We start from the raw sequence: 20,975 nt of genomic DNA, 5'->3' as shown, positions 1-20,975 counted from the left end.
ATGTAAGGCTCTGGCATGTAGAACTCACTCTGTCAGTGGAGTTCTCTTCTCCTTCCTTGTCCTACCTTCAGAACTGGGGTCTTGTGGAATTCCAACAAAACCTCCTTAGAAAGGTCCGACTGAACTTGAGGCTGTTCCTCTGGTCTGAACCAGCAGAGTCAGATGAATGGATGAGTCACATTCGTTCTTGCTAAGTCATTTCTGTTTCATTACATGATTTGCATACTGGTGGAACAGGTCTGTACTGTCCTCTCACTTCATTTCCATTGCTCTTGGGATAGCTCTGCTAAGAGTGAAAAGGAGGCTTTTGTCCTTCCTTAGGTCCCTGCCTATCCTCTTCCTGGAAGCCAGTCCAGACCTCTGACACCCAGAGAGAAACTTTCTCCCTTCTCTAATTTCCTCTATGGCTTTCACTGGGCTCTGGTTCATGTGCCTGGTGGGTAGCTTGCAAACATATTGTAGAATCTCTCTGGAATGTTCTTTAACTACTTTCAGGACAAAAGAATTTTCGATTGACTTTTCCTTTAGAAGAAAATCCAATCTTATCTTCTGTCACTATCAGAGGGAGGAAAGAAAACCACCGTTTTGCTGAGCACTGGTGTAGCCCCTGGGCCAGGTGCTTTAAATTACATTACCTGCAATTGTCACAATAATCCTGTTAGGTGGATACCACTGTGCCCATTCTACAGATGAAGAAATCAAGGCTAAAAGAGGCCACAGTACTTGCTCAAGGTAACCAAGAGACATGATGTACATTGAGTACATTTGCCTCTTTCTGAGTCTGTGCTCTAAGCACAGAACCACCTGGCTTCCTTAGGGAATTACTGCTTCACCTGAAGTCTTAGTCTTTTTATACTGGACCTCTGTCTTTGGAGAAAAGAGGCAGTTTGAGGGCACTACACCAAAGGACAACCTCCAGGGGACATTTGGAACTTCAGACTCCTCTAATTCACCTGCACACACTTCCATCAACCTCCACATTTGAAACACAAGTGTACAGCTTTTGTAAGAGTTACAGTGGAATAATCTCTGACCTGATCTGAAGCTGAAGGGAGTCTAAGAGCTGACTCATTATACCTCATAGCAGAGGTGAGGGCCACTTCCATCCCCTCAGTCCACCCCTAAGCAGAGCATGCATCCAGCTGTTTGGCCACTATTTACTTCTCTGGCTTTCCACACAAAATTATGAGCTCTTTTGGTGTCCCCAGGCACTCGCACAGGGTCTGTCACAGAATAGGTACTCAGAAACAGATGGATGTGTGGTGGGGTGAGTGAATGCTATAGGGAGAAAAAAGAGGAAAAACATCTGGTACAGTGATTTATTCCCCTTGGAAACAACAATCTTGCTCCCCGAAGGAGTTTCTACAGCCACTCCCAGGATCTGTGGGTACACCTTGTGGGCATACCAGACCCCAGGCTCCAGGGCGCCATACATGCTGAACAAAACCTCAATGACTAACAAGCACAGCCCAGAGAAAGGGCTGTCAGAGCACAGCCACTTCTGTTTCCTTGGCACCCAACAAACCCTCTGACACACAAACAGTTCTCATGGGACAGCACAGTAAAGGGTCAATAGGGAGAGAGCTCAGCAAAGAGACAGCAAAGACTTTCCCTACATTACACAGGCCCTTAGCAATCTATGAAGTCCGTGATGAGGAGACAAAAAAAGTTCTGATTGGAATGGAAAGGCGGATGGCCCAAGAGTGTCAGAAGAAATTCATTCATTCATTCATCAAATATTTATTGCACACTTACTAGGTATCAGGCATTGTTTTGGGAAGTAGGATATAGTAGTGAATGAAGAGACCAAAAAAATCTCTCCCCCGGGGAATTTACAATCTTTTTTAATCATTTTTTTTAATATCTATGTAGACAGGGTCTCACTATGTTGCCCAGGCTGATCCTGAACTCCTGGGCTCAAGCAATTCTCCTGCCTTGGCCTCCCAAAGTGCTGGGATTACAGGCATGAACCACTGCACCCAGCCAGAATTTATAATTTAGTTGAAAGAAACAAACAAGCAAGTAAGTATGTAGTATGTCAGATGGTGAGACGTAAGGCTGCAAAGGGGCATAGGGAGAACAGTGTCAGAGGAGGGGGTTGTCATTTTAAACAGGGTAGTCAGGAAAGGCTTCTAAAGAAGTTGAGGGGGCAAGGTGCAGATTTCGGGGTGGGGTGTAGGGAGAACAGCAGCTAAGGAAAGGCCTTGACACAAAGTGGCTGCCTAATGCACCTGCAAAATGAGGAGCTGGGACTGATCCCAAAGGTAATTTCCACTCTCAAGCGTGCCCTCCATTCCCTGGTTCCTAGCAGCCATCCAAGCTGTACTGAACTGAATACCTGCAGTTCTCCAAATCACCTCCTCCTTTTCACTTTCACGCATGTAGTTCTTCCAGTCTCCTCTATCTTCACGTGACTAACTACCTCTACTGCCACTCTCTGCTCCAGGTGAGCCTAGGGGTCATAATTCTGAGATTCAGTAACATAACCTACATATCCCCTTGCCCCTGAGGGACAATATATCAGACTATTATCATTGTGTACTGTTTCTCTAGACTAAAGTATGCAAGGGCTGTAACCATCTCCCCGTTCCCACTCCTAGCCTGGTGCTTGGTGCATCATAGTCCCTCACTAAGCATATACCAAATGCTGAATGTTGGATGCACAGGTGAGTTCCTTAAGGGCAGGGCTCAGCACAACAGAGCAGACACCAGGTGTGCTGCATGAATTGGTGTCTGCCCTGGTGTTGACATTTTATCCAGATAGCATGTCATCCTCAGTCTCCAACCATGGAGGTGCAGGGTCAATCCAGATATGGTCCTCTGGGGTTCAGGCCAGGGCTCAGAGGTATAAAGCATACTTTATGCTTATATATGCTGTGGATCTGTGTTTTTTTTTTTTTTAGTTAGAACTTGCATTAATCTCTAACAAGCCTTAACCTCACCCCTTAAGCTTCTGTGTGCAGGATAATTTGGTGTTTGGGGCATGGTTTTTCCAAGCTCATCATTTGGCAAAATTTATTCATTGACCTAACATGAGGTGCCCTTAAAGTTATGGAGGCTCTAGAAGTGGCGGCTACTGAAAGGCCTGGAGTGGAGCTGGCTGGTGCCTCCGGTCTCCATTCTCTGAACTCGATGGTAATGTAGGCATAAGTTTGTCTTGATGGCTCCCCATCTTCCTTTTTAGCACTTAGGGCAGTTCAGACTTTTTTCAAATAGAGCCATTGTGATTGAGAGAAATAGACAGGCCATCTCATCCCACTCTTGCATCTGACAGATGGGGAAAGTGGGGTCCAGAGAGGAAAAATGGCAACAACTCTGCAAAATAGACATGATCACTTCCACTTTCTAAATGAGTATGCTGAGGCTCTAAAGCTATGTAACCCAATCATGGCTTCAGAGCTGGTCATGGATACAGCCAGATTTGATTCCACATCTGCTTGATTCTAACGACAAAACTGTCAATGCTAAACCTGGCTGACCCAAATGTGATTCTCCCCAACACCCCAGGGAAGCTATGAATCACAGGCTGCATGAACAAAAAAACAGCACTGGGTGTACCGGGGAGGCCAGTCTATTTGCCCAACTCCAGAACTTCTTGAAGCCCAACATAAAAGCCCTGGGGGAGGGTCTAAGGGCTTCTCAGACTGACTGCAGAGTTTCCCACCTCCTCTGGTGGGCCGAAATGGTGTCCTTTCAATTTTCTTTAGAAAGTTTTGCAAATCAGCTGAGACTAGTGGCTCACGCCTGTAATCCCAACACTTTGGGAGGCTGAGGTGGGTGGATCACCTGAGGTCAGGAGTTCAAGACCAGCCTGGCCAACATGGTGAAACCCTGTCTCTATTAAAAATACAAAAATTTGCTGGGTGTGGTGCCACGCACCTGTAATCCCAGGTACTTGGGGGTCTAAGGCGGGAGAATTGCTTGAATCTGGGAGGCGGAGGTTGCAGTGAGCCGAGATGGCACCACTGCACTCCAGCCTGGGCAACAGAGCGAGACTCCATCTCAAAAAAAAAAAAAAAAAAGAAAAGAAAGTTTTGCAAATCGGCCTAGCACGGAGGCTCACATCTGTAGTCCCAGCACTTTGGGAGGCCAAGGTGGTTGGATCGCTTGAGCCCAGGAGTTCAAAACCAGCCTGACCAACATGGCAAAGCCTCGTCTCTACAAAAAAATACAAAAATTAGCTGGGTGTGGTGGCATGTGCCTGTGGTCCCAGCTACTCAGGTGGCTGATGTGGAAGGATCACCTGAGTCCAGGAGGCAGAGGTTGCAGTGAGCCAAGACGGTGCCACTGTGCTCCATCCTGGGTGACAGAATGAGACTTTGTCTCAAAAAAAAAAAAGAAGAAGAACAAAGAAAGTTTTGCAGATCAGATGTTACAAGAGCTGGGATTTCTCTGTAATATCACATAAACACATGCCCTAGCAAAGAGTGCTGTCCTCACTTTTTGACCCTTATCTTCACAGGTTGTTTTAGGGCAAGATAACCTTAGAGCTAAAAATAGAGCTGTGTATATATATGTTATATATGTGAGTTGTGAGTGTTGAATGTGTGTTTGTACAAGAGTTCTGAAGAGTGTATGTGCACAGTGGGGTGGGAGGTGGGGGATATAATAATATGCTGAGGAGAGGATGGATTAAGGAGGCTCTCCTTCTTTTTATTTTTTTAAAGAGACAGGGTCTCCCTATGCTGTCCAGACTTGTCTCGAACTGCTGGCCTCAAGGGATCCTCTTATCTTGGCCTCTTAAAGTGCTGAGATTACAGGTATAAGCCACTATGCCCAGCCAAAGGAGGCTCTCCCCCCGCCCTCTCTTCCTTTCCTCTCTCCCTTTTCTCCTGCTTCCCTCTTTCTCTTCCTTTCTTCCAGCAATATGGAAGCACTACAACTTTTTCCTCCCTCTGAGGGATGCAAATAAACCTTCAATGAAAATATACCTCTCACCCATCATCCCCACAGAGATCTCTAGCTGGTAAGGAGGCAACTGGAGTTGGGGACGGGAGGGAGGGGACATCTCAACCATCAAAGCAAAAGGAGACAGGTCTCCTTCAGGCAAAATTTAAGTTAGGGTTAAGAGGTAATATTCCTTAAGTTCAACCTGAAGAGGTCTGGTTTTTGTTTGTTTTGAGTTTTGTAGCACAATACAATGAAAAGAACATACAACAATGCTGGAGTCTGGCCTGCAAATACCTTTTCTGCCTCTTACTGATGGCAGAACTTTTGTTACTGAACTTCTTAGATTCAAATTGGATAGGATAATCAAAATGCACCTCGTCAGGTCACTGAGAAGCAAATGTCACAGAGTAAGTAGATATGGTGCCTGGCACACAGAAGGCATCCAAAGTGTGTCAGCATCTTCACCTGCTGCGCAGCTGTGAAGGCCACAGTGCACAGTGCTGGCTTCAAAACAATTCAGTATTTTTCATTTGGAATAAAATGAAGAGATATGAAAAAAAATTTTCCAGGAATTACCCAGTTCCTCTAAGCACTTTTATAAAACACTGAAATTACATTTTTAAAATTTTTTCCAGCCCTGGGTAAAATACACACAGGGAGCAGGAACCTAAATATCTTTGCTAAATTTTCCTTTCTAAGAGCAAAACAAAAACAAAAAGATGAAGAATGGAGGGAAGTGCTATTCATGAACACATAAAATCCATGTTTAATGTTGTCATAGGTTGGGGCTCATCTTTCAGCTCTGCATCCTGGGTAATGGGAAGCCAATGTTGGCTTAGTTTAGAGGCCTCTAAACTTAGAAAGGATTGGGGGGAAAAATAAATAAATAAAACAAACTTTCTGCTGTTTTTCCCAATTCCTAATTATGCTTTTTCAATAAGTTGAAATCAAAATGTTCTTTTTTCAAACAGCTTGTGCTCCTCTGAGCTACATCTGACCTCTCAGCACCTTCTCGCTCTGAATTCTATCAAAGCGGCTGAAAGCAGGAAGTGCCTTGGCACACACGGACCTCATTCAAGGGGAAAGGAAAGGCAGGGAAACCCACATGTAACTGACAAAGAAAAACAGACCAGCCCTCTGTCTGTCCGGCAGCTGGAGGCAAGCAGGGCACTTCACCTGCATTACCCAACCGTCTCCAGGAAATCAGAGCAGACACGGCCATGAGAAGAGCAACATGGGAATCAAATCATGGTTCCACTACTGGTTGAAGGAACTCAAACATGCTGCTTATCCTCTCTGGGCCTTGGTCTGTGGATTTGAGAAATGGGGCATGGATTTTATACTTCACAGTGTTGTTATGAAGTCATGCGTCCTCATGGAGCAGAAGTATTTTGCAAAACTCAAAATTATTCTAAATACTTAGGTAATGATAATCCTTAAAGCCCTTCCATCTGTAGAATACGGAGGACTGACATGGTGAACGTTGCAAAAAAATTTATCAGAAGGCTTGGGCTTGAGCAACAGTCCTGCTGTTATGTACATTTTGGCAGTTCACTTTAATTATCTGAGCCTTACTTAGCAATCTTTTCCCACCATAGATTTTCAGAAAACAGTGCTTGTAACCTAAAATGTTATATTTAGGTTGGTGCAAGAGTAATTGGTTTTTGCCATTTAAGTAATGTAGTCCAGGGGTTTTTGTAATGGCAAAAACCTCAATTACTCTTGCACCAATCTAATACAAGTGTCTTTATCACTTTAAAATTCCAAAATGTGTCCACAATGCTTATCAAGCAGCTATGGCAAATACTATTTTTATTTGAAAATTGGGGGGAAAAAACAAGAAAGTAAAATAACTTCTGCTAAGGCAGTGGCAGTGCTCAGAATTAAACCTAACTTTTCTAGCTAACCTCTTTTTCAAGGATATCACAGTGATGTCATGCCCCTAAACTATTTTGAGGGCTATCATATCAGAAGGGATCGAAGCTGGAACTGAGCACTGCTCAAATCAAAGGGTGGGTACTTACCACCAAATACAGCATAGTGTACATGGAGAAGGAGGCATGGCCAGAGAAGAAGGACTTCCTGCAAGAGCAAGAGAGGGCCATGAAAGGGCCGTATTCACATCCCTGATACACACTTGTCTGTCTGTCTTCCCTCCCTAGACTGTAACCTTGAGAGCAGGCACTATGCCCTGTTCATTTTTACATCCTTGGTAGTGCTTTGGACCCATGCCTGGAACATAGCAGGCACCCATGAATTCATGAATAAACAAAAGAATGAATGAATGAATGAATGAATGAAGGTACTTACCAATGCTATATCGGAAGTATTGATTTACATATCTGTCTCAATCATGTGACTGTGAGTTCCTCAAGAATAGGAACTATGCTTTATTCACCCATCTAAACCAGGGCCCAGCTAGTAAGTGCTCACTGAACTGCACTGTATCAAAGGGGTCCAGGCTCTGGCCATGGGGAGGTGGTGTCTCACCTGGCTTCCTGGACTTTGCTGTCATCACCTCTGCATCTGTAGTTCTGAATGTAGCCTTCAGAGCAGTTGATCTGGCTGAAATCAGGGTTGCAGACACTCAAGAAGTGAGGACGCAGGCGCCCTATAGACACTTTGGCAATGTCTGTGAAAGACTGGCTGATGGCACAGCCAAAGAGGAAGCAGCCTACTTGCTTATAGAGTGCTGCCACGTAGGGGTTCTGAATCGTCGACCGCGACTTCTTCAGGTAATAGATCCGGTAGAATTCCCCCGTGATGATCTAAAAGGAATCCAATAGGGGAATTAGGCAGTATCAAGATTCATCATCAACACTGATGCCGTAAAGGATATTCAACAACACAGGAGAATATTCAGTATTTGCAAAGGAGTGTCCTAATTTTCTATTTATGAAATATACAGACACAAATATGCTCAGACGAAAAGATCAAAGCGCTAATATAGTTGGGTGTTTTAAGCCCCTTTGTAACAACAAAAATATACAACCAAATATATTTATATGTATATATGTGTGTGTGTGTGTGTGTGTGTGTATTTTTTTTTAAGGGAGAGACAAAAACTTAACTATAGAAAAGAAATACTAAATGAAGAAACAAGGACAAGGTAAAGGGTAGCTATGATGTCACAGGGTCTGAGCAAATCTCGAGATTCTGAGATTTGGGGTAAAGGATCACCAACAATGACCTGACTCTAGTAAGGGCCTCAGCCTTGTGCTGACATTGGCCATGGTGAGAGTTTCTGTATGAAGAGGTGGACACACCACGGTTAAGTCCTGGGGAATTCAGACTCTGCCACCAATCTGGTAACCTTCAGCGATAATCTACATCCTCCAAGCTTCGGCCTCCCACTCCATAAAAGGAGGCTGTTCACCTTCTCACTGTTGCAGCTGTTGGTTCAAATAGGATAACATGAATGGGAAATGACCTGGATCATACAAAGTGATGCTTTTACTTTTTAGAAGTAGAGTGTGATGAATAGAATACCAGTCTAACAACTAAGAAACTTGTAGTACGATGCCCTTCAGTGTTTGTGAATTTTCTCCAGTCAGTTTGTGCTGTCTTCTCTGAGCTTGAAGATCCTTCTCAAATCCTTCTTGATTTTCATACTGTATCTATGATATGATGCTTAGAGGAGATTTATCACTACTGAAAACAATCCACCAATTACTGATTATCTATTACATACCAGACGTTGCTTTTATATTCTTTATGTCATGAAATCCTGATGCTCAAGACAGATATAGTGACATCATTTACATTAAGGATGGGGGACAGCTGATGTTCTATAAGGAAAATGCCTATGATGTGCACAACCACACACCCTGCTGCCTTTGTCTTAACTCCACAGCCCAGCCATGGCCACTTCCTGCTTGTAACCACAGCCCAGAGACAGTGATGGTCAACTCATCACTCACCACAAAAGTCCCTTCATACTTCCTCCCAGGGCAGGATGATGAGTTACACTTGCCCTTTCAGAGGGAAAAGAGCATGTGCACAACCACAAGGGAAGCAATAGTCTGGCATATCCGGACACTCCTTTGCAAAGGCTCCCAATATTCTTTTACAGTGGAGGAAAGCATCAGGGCATGAGGTCTGATCAAGGTCCTCAAGGGCTCCAAAGTCTGGGGAGGATGACCATGTAGGAAGGAAACACCAGCTGGGCCCAGGGACAAACAGGTGCAGCAGTGAGAACAGCTACTATCACTGCCAACATCGATACAGTGACTCTGTGTTCATAAATGCTTTATATATAAGAGCTACATTTTGTTTCCCCAGAACATATTGAGTACAATTCTGTATAAGAGGAACATAGGCAAAGGCCACTCTAGCCAGCATCTTGGCATAGCCATTTCCTGAGAGAGCAAAACTAGTATGGGACCCTGCACAGATGCTCAAAGACTATCAGTTGAAGGAACAAATGAATGAAAGGGAGCAGGACGGTAGTCCTCAGAGTTGCCTTATTACAAAATTGGAAGTATCCCCTCAACATTACCAAGAATGCTTTGATAACACGTTGCAGAGATTAAACTCCAGGAAGCATGGCAAGTCATTAATGAAAGGGACCATTATATTTAGAAGAAACTTAGGTCCAAATTAGCTCCCATCTAAAGATTAAACCCAGGTGCACTGACTCCCCGCCCAGCATTCTTTCCTACCATTCATGATCTAATTCCCCTTTTGAACCTGTTTATACATTTACCCTATGTAACCTCACAGGCAAACAAGTTCCAGATGTTTATTACCACAATCATGTTCTCTTAATCATTTTTATTCTTCCTTATTTATAAGTCATATGAGATTTTTTATGCAGGAGGAAGAGCACTGAACTAGGAGTCAAGTAGTCAAGGTTCAAGTCCCTACTTGTTTAGTGAATTTGGGATAAATTGGTTTTTGCATTTGCAAAACGAGGGTGCTAGACTCTGATTTATGACTTCATAACTGCAATGACATTTATTCTCAACTCTCCTGGGCTACGTCCACCATCCACCACTAGCCTGCCAACCAAGCACAGGTAATAAGCAATGGCAGAGGAAAGTTACTTGCTCAGAGATGACACCAGAAGCAGGGAGCAGAACCAAGGCCCCAGATAAAATCCCTGACCTCAGATTGCTCTCTGGTTCCCTGAACCAGCCACTGCTACAGATTAAGGAACTGTTTCTAAGCAGGTGTGGCCTGAGGATCAGTCAACACGATTTCCTGTTTGATGCTGAGAAAGAACATGTGAGTTTCCAATGCAAATTAGCATCTCTTGCATGAATTTACTGATTAATCTCAGATGAGTCACCTTTCTGCTCCAGTTACTTTAGGGAGACGGGGTTTGATTACAATTCAGGGATTCTTTTCAGCTCTAATGTCCCATCTCTAAAACTTCCATTTTTAGTGCCACAGTCTTAAGGTAGTAAATTGCAAAGTAAAATGTTTCCTTCACTCAAGGGAAAACAAGGAGATGAAAAGAACATTTTGCAGTACCTCAAATTCTTAATAATAATGTTAACAGCAGCCATCTCTTACATTTATTTTATACTGTAGTTTCATTGAATCTTCTCTGTGAAGAAGATATTCCATTCTACAGATGGAGATACTAAGGCTCTGGGAGACAGTGACTTTTCTGAAGGATTTGAGGCCAGTAAGTGACAGAGTTAAGAGTAGAGCCCAGGTATTCTGACTCTTAAGTTCAAAGACCCACAGCAGACTACACTGAGATAATTTTATTATTTCTATTGTTATTAAAACCAATTTCCACTGTAGAAGAGCAATTGCAGATTTTTAAGGAGAGGGCCAGGCTGAAGCCATTTAGCAGACACATGACTCCAGGACCACATGGCTTCTGGGGCAGCCTTGACAGATTTTAGAGTGAATGAGCAACAAATTATGTATTTTCTCTATCCCCTTGTACAGAAGGGTCGGGGAGTCGACAACACAGCCATAAATCATCATTATGAACCAGCCGGACTTGGCTTCTTGTAATCCTAACCCTTAAAAGTCTATTTAATGAAATTTGGGCTGTGAAAGGCAGCCTGAATACCTCACCTCTACAGACGAGGCGAAGGCTTAAATTGTTCTCCGACACATTACACACCTAACTCTCGAGTCCCAGATTTACTGCTTTCGGACTTTATTCATTACTCACAGTGTTTTTATTCCTGGGTAAGAAAATAAGCTCTTCCCTCCCCCTCACCCTACAAAGACTCTGTCCCCACTCCCAGACTTCTGCCCCTAGAGCCCTCATTTCTGCCTCAGTCAGCAAGGTTCTGATATGTAAATTTCACTGCTGAGAAAAATGCCTTCAATGTTGATCCCTTTCTGAAACAGCAAGCAACAGATTCTGGGGGTGATGGCAGGCTGCCAGGCAAGCAGAGAATTCTCCCCTACCTGCCTTTTAAAGCACTTGGCACAGAATCTGGAAACTAACAAAATGGGAAAGCATTGCAATTAAGCTACAAGGGGACAGAAAGGGATCAGTCCTTGCCTGAGAAGGGCTGCAGTTTGGAGAGAGGTTGGCTCCAACTGCAAGACAGCTCCTCTTCCTGTCTTTTCTGGTGAAAAAGAGCTCAACTGCCCACATATTTACAAATATTTAACTGTTATGAAGAGGAAATATGAAGAAAAATTAGGATAGACTTTTGGGAAAAGATAGAGCAAGAGGTGGTGAAAGCAGCAACAACATTGTAGCCAGAAAAACCTGTCTGAATCTTGCCTATTACATTAGGCATGTGACTTTACCTCTCTGGGCTTAGATGTCCTCATCTATAAAATAAGGTTAATAATATCTACGTGGCAGGATTGCCAGGGTGTAGATAAGGTGATATGTCAATTGCCTGGCACCTAGCAGGAGAGCCCTCCAAAAGTTAACTTTTTTCTTCCCTCCATTGGAGAAGAGGAAAACAAACAAACAAATAAAAAACAAGTTTTGTAGAGACTATCTCTTCCAAGAGCTCCTTGGATGATACCATACCTAACTGAAGAGTTTGGAAATACCACCCCTCCAGGGTAGGACCAGAAAATGTGTGTATGGATGACATTGCTTTTGATCATTTTATCTAGTATGTCTTTTTCAGCAGATCAAGACAGAAGCAAAGTCTAAACCCAAAGCAGAAGGGACAACCCTACTCTACTGTTTTGTGTTATTTTTAACATTCCACTCTATTTATAAATTATCCCAAGAAAAGTAATATTTTTGCACAGCAGCCTAACAATCTCTCTTTCAGAGACTGAGAACTCATCTTCCACCGCTGAGTCTGAAGGACAAACTTTCCTATACTCTGATCTGCTTTAATAATATTGGCTTAGTACTTTACAGCTTTCAAAGCACTTTCACATCCACTATACTGTTTGCTTCTCACAATACCATATGAATTACTAAATTATTACCAACACTTATATAAATGAGTATGATGAAGGCCAGAGAGGGCAGTGAATCACTCTGATAAAAATGAGACAGCAAGAAGACCATCACTGAAGCTGGGGCTTCCTCGTTCTAATTCCTGTGCTGTTCCCAATGGCATCGAGTTGGCTTTCTCTTAGAAGTCCTACTAGGCAGTAGTATGTATGTCTCCAGAGAGACAGATGTTCACAGAACGCCCAGTAAGGGCCTGCCATCTTGAAAGGCACCTGCACCTCTAAGTTTTTGCTAGCCACAGAGGGTCAAGTTGTTCTTTTACATCTCGGTTACATGAATTGATGAACTTCTTTTGCCCAGAAAAGATTAATTCAACAAACTGTTGATGATGGAGAATCGTGAAGGGAGAATCATATTTCTCACTTTAGTTCTCAGTCCCAAAGGAAAGGAAAAATATAATGTATCTGGGTCCTGTTTCTAAGGATGGAGACAGATGTATGGCTGTATTTTCTCTGGCGCTGATTGCTCCATCTACTGCAATAAAGTGCAACGTCTTTAGTAACTAGAAATAGTTGATTGGAAATTTATTCTCTGATTCTTCTGTCACTTGGTTATCATCTTCAGCCTTTTTCAGGAGATCAGTGCCTCACCATCTGGGAAAGGTAATGAAGACACAGATCTGTCCAAAGACACCAGTATAATTTCTGGGCTTTATGAGTAAGTCAGAACTCCAATATCTAGAATAAAGACAGCAAAGAGGCCAGAAAGGGGCTACAGAAGCTATTTATGGTTGAAATTAGCAGTGGCTGCCCTGTGCCCACAAGTCTCATGAAGAAGAGAGTCTGAGGCATAAAGCATCATTATTTTCCCAAAAGGGACTCAGAGTCATGGGCCTCCTGAATGCCCAACTCTGCCAGTCCATGCAAGAATCTCCTGGCTGTTCTTTCTGCAGCATTGCCTACTGCAACCTCTTACTCTTTTTTTTTTTTTTTTTTACCTTGAATTTCCTAGGCTTCCTTAATATCACACCATCATGCTTTTGTTACTGTTTCTAAATGTATGTCTGCTTCTTCTAGTGGTTCCACATCTGACTTCCACCCAATAAATGTGGGTCTTCCCTAGGATTGTGTTCCTGGCTTTCTGCTGTGATCTCAGCTGCTTCAATAGCTTCAATCGTTACCTGTGTGAAGATGACCTTCAAAAGGGCATCTCTCTGTCTCTCTCTAGCTTCAGCCTACCCCTTTCCCCTAATTGGCCCAATTCCAATCTTCTGCTAACTCTCCCAACTGGAGATGTTATTAGCATTTCAAATTAACCAAGTCTAAGGTCACACCCATTCCCACTCCTGTCCCAAACTTCACTTCTCTTCCCTCTATTTCTGCTCAAGATGCCACCAAGCATATGACTGACAAAGATGTGCAATCTTAGACTCTTTCCTCTCCCTTATTCCATTGTCCATCTGGCTTTTGCAAGGTCTCTTGCATCCATCTTTTTCTATTTCCCTTGCATTGCCACCACTGTGGTTCAGGCCTCATCTTTACCTTGATTAGAAAATTGACCAAGCTCACTTAAAATACTCATCAACCTCTAGCCAATTAGCTGGAGTAAAAATTCCTCAGCATTCAAGGGTCTTCACGATCTTGCCACAGTCTTCTTTTCCTACTGTAACCTTGTCTACTCCCTTATATTCCATTCATTCAGCCAAACAGGTCTGCTCTACATTCCCTGAAAACACTTCATTGTTTTGAAGTCTCTAAAATTGCTGAAGCAACTCCTTCTGCCTAGGTCAGGTTCTCTGATGAAAATCCCACTTATGCCTTAAAGTAGAGCTCAAGTGCCAACTAGTGTCCTGGGTTAGAGTTTGGCTTTTTGACTTATGAGTCTTGTACAACTGAGCTCTCTAAGTCTCAGTTTCCTCATCTCTAAAAATGAAGATGATGACAGTATCAAAAGCAGGGTTGTGGTGAAAATTATATGGGACGAGTACTCAGTGAATGATGATGATGATGAAGCCTTGGCATAAGCCTTCCTTAAGTGCTCTTCCTCTGAACTCCCATAGCACTTTATTTAGACCTCAGACAATCTGCAGCATTTGATATGTTTTGTCCTTGAAGCTCTCCCCTCCCTAGCAGCCACCACCATGCACTGTCCTGACTCTCCTCTTATTCTCAGACTAATTATTTCCTTTCCTCAAGGGTCTAATCCTATAGTCACACTTGTACTTGTCTTGAATTCCCTTTAAACCATAAGATCCAAAGGCAAGATTTGTATTTTACACATCAGCTTATAGGCCAAGGTGCCTACCACAAAGCCTGCTTGCTATAAGGGAGGTATCACCCTGCACCTACCTACATACAGCAGGTGATCACCATCTCTACAAACCATTGATGCACACTGTCAATCTTGGGCAGTCATCTGCCCAGTGGTCTAGATGTTTTATCTTCCTCCATACATTTAACTCTCCAAGCCCAGTAACTAAAAGCTTTTATAGCTAACTAAATAAAGAGCACTCTACATAGCACCGACCAGAGTGGGCCTTCATTAGCATCTGTTAAAGCACTTTGGCTTTCAGCCAAACAGACCTAGGTTTTAATTCATGTTTCCCCATTCACTAAGCAGAGTAACCTCGGGCTAGTCACTTCACCCTTATAAGCCTCAGTGTCCTCCCTCATTTGTCAAATGTGGTAAATAATAGCAACCTCACATAGCTGTTGAAGAGGATTTAAGATAAGACATGAGTTTCTGGTCCATTGAATAGCTCATAAATGTTATCTGATTCTCCACCCTATCCCCAACACACCCTGCCCCTCACAGAAAGTATTTCTCGGCCTCCTAAGCATTATGACTTCAAATGGAGCATATCATCACCTTCGTATTGATACGTTTTTCAAATAGTCATGAATCCCTAAGAGCTGTACCTAACTAAGGAAGAACTGCTGCTGTTCTCACTTCTTCCAGGACATGAGAGTGAGTGTGGGTGGGGAGAAAGGGAACAGATGAAAATTTAGTGCAATCTCCATGCCTGTGTTGTTAAATCACAAATAGATGCCCCCTCCCACTGTTACCCCAGGGATAAGAAGGTCTCAGAAGAACTCTGTAGCCATCTGATCAGGGGACAACACAGTTGAAGGATTAATGTGGCCTCTCTCTGTTGGTGGTCTTGGTAATTGCACAGATGTAGTGGATTGTAAACAGGGGGACTGGGTCTCCCACTAATGCACCACTGGGCCAGCACAACTGCACATTTTTCAGAGTTGAAAACTCGACTAGCCTTTAATGAGGAGGCAATGTTGGGGAACCTTGTTTTCTTGGCAGGGCTCTTATAGATAAAGGGAGATGGAGGGGTGGGGAGGAACTAATGAAGTCCAGATGTGGGCAAAGTGAAGCATGATACTGAATAAACAAATCTTGCAGGTACTAAGCTCTTCTTCTTGTCTCTCCAGCAAGAAATTTGCATGTGGTACAGAGTGTGTTCCCATGTGACTCCTGGAGCATCGTTGAGATTTTAAGGAAGAAAACAGGACATTTTCCCCTGCTCTGTGAATCCTCTGATATCTTTTGACCTAATGCTTTTGATTTTCTGCCACCAGTTTATGGCCTCTTCTGTGATTTTTCACAAACATATATTGAGCACCCAGGTCTATGTCTCACACTAGCAACACCAAATCAAATCAGATCTGTCCCTCCCCTGTGCAGCTAACAGGGTAGCCAAGAAATATACGAGTAAACAGACATGACAATCAGCACAGTGACTGCAGCCACAGAGGTGGGCCCAGGGTTCTCTGTGACCTTTGGAAGGTGGGGGAGGAGACAGCTATGGAATACTTCCTGGAGAAATGTCCGCCTGGTGTTTATTAAGTACCTACCATGTGCCCAGAGGAAAAGACCTGGCCCCTGTCTTCCAGCAACCTATTATGTAGCCTTTTTTTTTTTTTTTTTTTTTTTTTGATACGGAGTCTCGTCCTGTCACCCAGGCTGGAGTGCAGTGGCATGATCTTGGCTCACTGCAACATCCACCTCTTGGATTCAAGCAATTCTCCTGCCTCAGCCTCCCAAGTAGCTGGAATTACAGGCACGTGCCACCAAGCCCAGCTTATTTTTATACTTTTAGTACAGACAGGTTTTCACCATGTTGACCAGGCTGGTCTCGGACTCCTGACCTCAAGTGATCCACCTGCCTTGGCCTCTGACAGTTTGTATTAAGGTGTTATTTGCCTGCTCGAGATGGGGTAGCTGCTAAGTTTCATCACAAGAGACAACATGCAGCTGGTTATGCTGAGGTTTACTACTGTGTGGTGAACACCTGACACATCACAGGCACTTGATAAGTAATTGTGGAAGGAGGGTAGGCTGCAGAAGACAGCAGCAGGAATCAGAGGACTCCTCGTCTGGCCATGCCACTACTTAGTTATGAGAGAGTCACTTAATATCCTTGAGCCCCGGTTGAGTTAGCTGTAAGAATCAACCTTCCAGGATTACCACCAGGTGCAAAGAAGAGCGTGCACATAAAAGCCATGCTGTAAACTGTACAACACTACAGAAATATGAAGGATGATTCTCACTTATCACACACATAATATCACATGATTTGACAACCAAAACAAGCCTATAGCATTGATGAACCATTGTGACCAATTTATAGAAAAGCAAAGTATAGCTCCAAGGGGTCCAATGGCTCACACACATAATATCACATGATTTGACAACCAAAACAAGCCTATAGCATTGATGAACCATTGTGACCAATTTATAGAAAAGCAAAGTATAGCTCCAAGGGGTCCAATGGCTCACACACATAATATCACATGATTTGACAACCAAAACAAGCCTATAGCATTGATGAACCATTGTGACCAATTTATAGAAAAGCAAAGTATAGCTCCAAGGGGTCCAATGGCTCACACACATAATATCACATGATTTGACAACCAAAACAAGCCTATAGCATTGATGAACCATTGTGACCAATTTATAGAAAAGCAAAGTATAGCTCCAAGGGGTCCAATGGCTCACACACATAATATCACATGATTTGACAACCAAAACAAGCCTATAGCATTGATGAACCATTGTGACCAATTTATAGAAAAGCAAAGTATAGCTCCAAGGGGTCCAATGGCTCACACACATAATATCACATGATTTGACAACCAAAACAAGCCTATAGCATTGATGAACCATTGTGACCAATTTATAGAAAAGCAAAGTATAGCTCCAAGGGGTCCAATGGCTCTCCTGAGGTTGAAGGACAAGTCACAGAATGAGTTAAGCATGCAAGTTGGGACATGTACCTAAGTCAGATGATGCCTAAGTTTGACTTTTTCTCTAGTTAGGAATATTATTACAGAAGTCAGATTCAAGTGCGGTAGCATTTTTATGGCTAGGGAGAGAAGGGGATTCATCCGTGACTCAACCATGCATCAATTCCTAGATATTAAGAATCTGAATAAACCCCTTTTAGGTTTTGAGCGAGGCAAGCACTGAGCCCATGTATATTTAAAATGAATACTTAGCATTTCTTCCCATTTTAAATCTTTGCCTATGATACTCGTTGTAATACAGTGCAAGACAAAATGAGAGATAGGAGATGATATTTTACTGTTTGCTCCTAGTCTTACTGCTGCTAGAGTCATTAAGCCTTTGCAAGGCAGGGATAGGAACCATTGCTTTGTGGATTTGGAAGGAATTCCTATTATGCTATAATTCCAGAATCTGAGATACATCTGAAAAAGAGGTCAACATGACTAGGTTTTTCCATATCTCCTGCCATTGAAAGGTGTCTGCTTTCTCCATAAGGCCTGATGATTTGCATCTCTAAACCACACTGGTCTCCTCCACTGCCATTCCATTCCTTTGTTGTGGGGACCATCCAAATGGGAGCAGGGGCATCCAACTCAGTCAAGGCCTCTCTTGCTGTTTTAAACAAACCTGACATTCAGCAGGAGAAGGCTCAGGACAGCAAGCAGCAGGATGATGGTTCAATTTCCAGCTCTGGGCCCCTCACCCTCCACGACTGTCACTCCTGCCCTCTAATCAGAACCGGGTTCTGGATGGGGCCAGCTGGGAAAGTGGGAAATGTGTCACCGTCATCGTTGTTGTTGTCTTTAAATTTAAACTCTATAGCTTTTCCAGAACTGAGAATGCAAAAGTGAATTATCCCCTCCACCTCTGAGGTCTTTGCTTCTACCTTTTTCTGTGAGTACCCTTGATAGTTATGACAGGTAAGCAGGCTAGTAGGCTTCATTAGGAGCCCCCAATTCACATGTGTCTCCAGCTGAAATGCAACAGCAGTTGGACCAAGAGGTAAGAAAGTCCTATGGCAAAGAGGAGTGAGATCAAGAGACCTGGGTTCTAATTAAGTAACTATAAGATAGGAGTGGGGGGTGTAGCTAAGGCTGGGGTTCCTTTCCTTACTATATTTTTGCCAGCTATAACATCTGGCTGTCACTTCACCATTTTTTGACTCTGTTTACTCATTTAGAATAAAAATAGTTAACATTTACTGGGCATACCATACGTGCCAAGCACTGAGTTACTTTATATACATTAGCTCATTTAATTCTCAAAACCTTAGTAAGGAGACATAGTATCTCCATGTAACAGATGTATTTCCGGAGGCACCATAAGGTTAATTTGCCACATGGTCCACAGCAGAGGTGTTCAGATCTGAACCAGGGCATGTGCTTTTAACCCTGTGCTAAACTGAAAACCCTAAGAATATCTAGCTCTTGGGGTTTCAAGGGTGAAATGCATCCACATTTTTCACATGTATCTCCCATACACAGTAGCACTGGACAAGAGATAACAATTATTGCAGTAATTTCTTGGCTTATGTTTCTCTGGAACTATAGGAAAGCACTATCTAATCCATTTTGCTGCCATTGTATCGGTTGGGGAAGCAATGCTGTTGCTCATTGTATAATGAGGCCACAGCACATGACTGCTTCAAGAAAACCTGGGAGGTCGGGAAGCATTGTAATTAAAATATCAACGTAACACAAGGAAAGGGGCAAGCCACAATGAAGCTCTCAATAGCACATTTTTTTCTAAGAAATGCTGACATCCCTTAAGGAGAAAGGGATTGGCCTTGGCAAGCAGCAAGCGAAAAGCTGCTGACCTGAAGCTCTGCTTGGGGAAGGAAGGATGGGAGGAGACACATGAACTCTAAAGAAGCTACTTTAGCATTTTCCTTTGCCCATCCTGGGGCCAGGTCAGAAAACCAGAACCATTCCCAACTAAAAGACTCTGAACGTTCCAGTGAGCCCACTGCTGCAGAGTGCAATTCCAGGCATTATGGCATTCATTTGATTCTTACAGCGATCCCCTTGAGGGAATCCAAACAGCAATCTCATTCTACAGATGAGGAAATTGAGGGTTAAAGAAATCAATGATCCACCTAATTCACATAGCTACGAGAGGCTCTGAAGAATGTCTCTTTCCACTGCCCTGTGTCTGGGAGCAGCCCACTAGGGAAGCTGGGAATAATGCCACAGAGAGTGACGAGCATGTGACATTCCTGTCCCTGTGCTTTTCTTATCTCACCACACTCTTGGGTATAGTGGGCTCCTTTGAAGCGTTCAATTAACTGATCCTCCAACTTTCAAAAACACCTGTTCAAACCTCAATACATGATACTGTGCAATTATTTGCCTTCCACGACAAACACCTTTTTCAGGGAAAGCCATTCTTCCTAGAAACCCAAACCCACAACTGTCAATTTGGAGCACACAGGAAAACTAGACCTTTCATTTTTCAGTTTTCAAACACAAAGATCCTTAGTCCACCTTTAAGAAACTACTGCCAAATGGACTGTTTTTCTTTTAAAGGTTGGAAAGAATTCTACTAGCCTCCCTTCCCCCTCCCCAAATTCAAGCTGTTGATTGTGTGCCTGGTTTACGATGTTATTAAAAAACAAAGAGGGGTCTCAAAGTTTACAACCAACCTCCAGAGTGGGCAAGTCAAAAGAAAACTATATGAAATGTCGTACATGTAACATCAGCAGCTTACATTTGATCCAGAGTAGGCAAGATAAGCTAACTGCCTATCTCCTTGAGCAGTTCAGTTGGACAGGTTAGCCTTCCTGAACTGTAAGTCTGCGAGATGGAAAGGGGGCTTTGAAATCAGCCAGGCACAGGCTGAACCTGAATTTTTTGTAGCTGTAGACTTTGAGTATGTCATTTAACTCTCCCATCTGTATAATGGGGGTGATAGCACTTACTTCACATTTAGTGTTCTTAGGATTAACTACCTTCCTTCTTGGCTAAATACAGGCCACAGAAAGTTGGCTTCTACTTGGTATAAGTCTCTGTTGGCTCAGACATTCTATAATATGACAATACAGGAAGAAGTCAGACAGGATCCACCACAGCAGACTCTGGACACTTACCGCGAGGATGGCAATGACGATCCCCACAGCGCAGAGCACAGCGTCATTTATTGTCTCACCAGTTTTCAGTGGGTACTTGATGCTCTCATCATTGCAGTAAAACCCTCGGTGGTAAGGCTTGATGGTGCTTGTCTCGATGATGAGGAAGGGGAGGCCCGCTGGTCCAGGTGGAACCATGGCATATACCAGAAAAAAAAAAAAAAAAAAAGGAAGGGGAAAACATCAGTGCCAAAGAGGAACCTCAAGAAAAGACCATCCCAAATATCACTGAGAGTGATAATCATTCCTTCCATTTGTAGAGATCTACTGCCTAGAGAGAGCTTTCCCTATGCACATCCCCATTCCTCCTTTCCA

The 20,975-nt window shown here is 43.2% G+C and overlaps 1 protein-coding gene across 1 annotated transcript in view; it reads right to left on the bottom strand.

The window, feature by feature from the left end:
* Nucleotides 1-20,975, bottom strand: part of PLPP3 (phospholipid phosphatase 3) — an 85,415-nt gene that overhangs the window by 22,072 nt on the left and 42,368 nt on the right. The window contains exons 2-4 of the mRNA XM_002810774.6: nucleotides 20,622-20,779; nucleotides 7,381-7,658; nucleotides 6,915-6,972 (exon numbers count right to left, since the gene is read on the bottom strand). Coding sequence (XP_002810820.3) covers nucleotides 6,915-6,972; nucleotides 7,381-7,658; nucleotides 20,622-20,779 — 494 coding nt within the window. The remainder of the gene's footprint in view (nucleotides 1-6,914; nucleotides 6,973-7,380; nucleotides 7,659-20,621; nucleotides 20,780-20,975) is intronic.

The sequence above is a fragment of the Pongo abelii genome, chromosome 1, assembly GCF_028885655.2.
Source record: "Pongo abelii isolate AG06213 chromosome 1, NHGRI_mPonAbe1-v2.0_pri, whole genome shotgun sequence".
In the NCBI taxonomy this organism is placed as follows: Eukaryota; Metazoa; Chordata; class Mammalia; order Primates; family Hominidae; genus Pongo; species Pongo abelii.
Note: the sequence above shows the minus strand (reverse complement) of the source record. Positions and strands in the feature narration are given on the sequence as shown.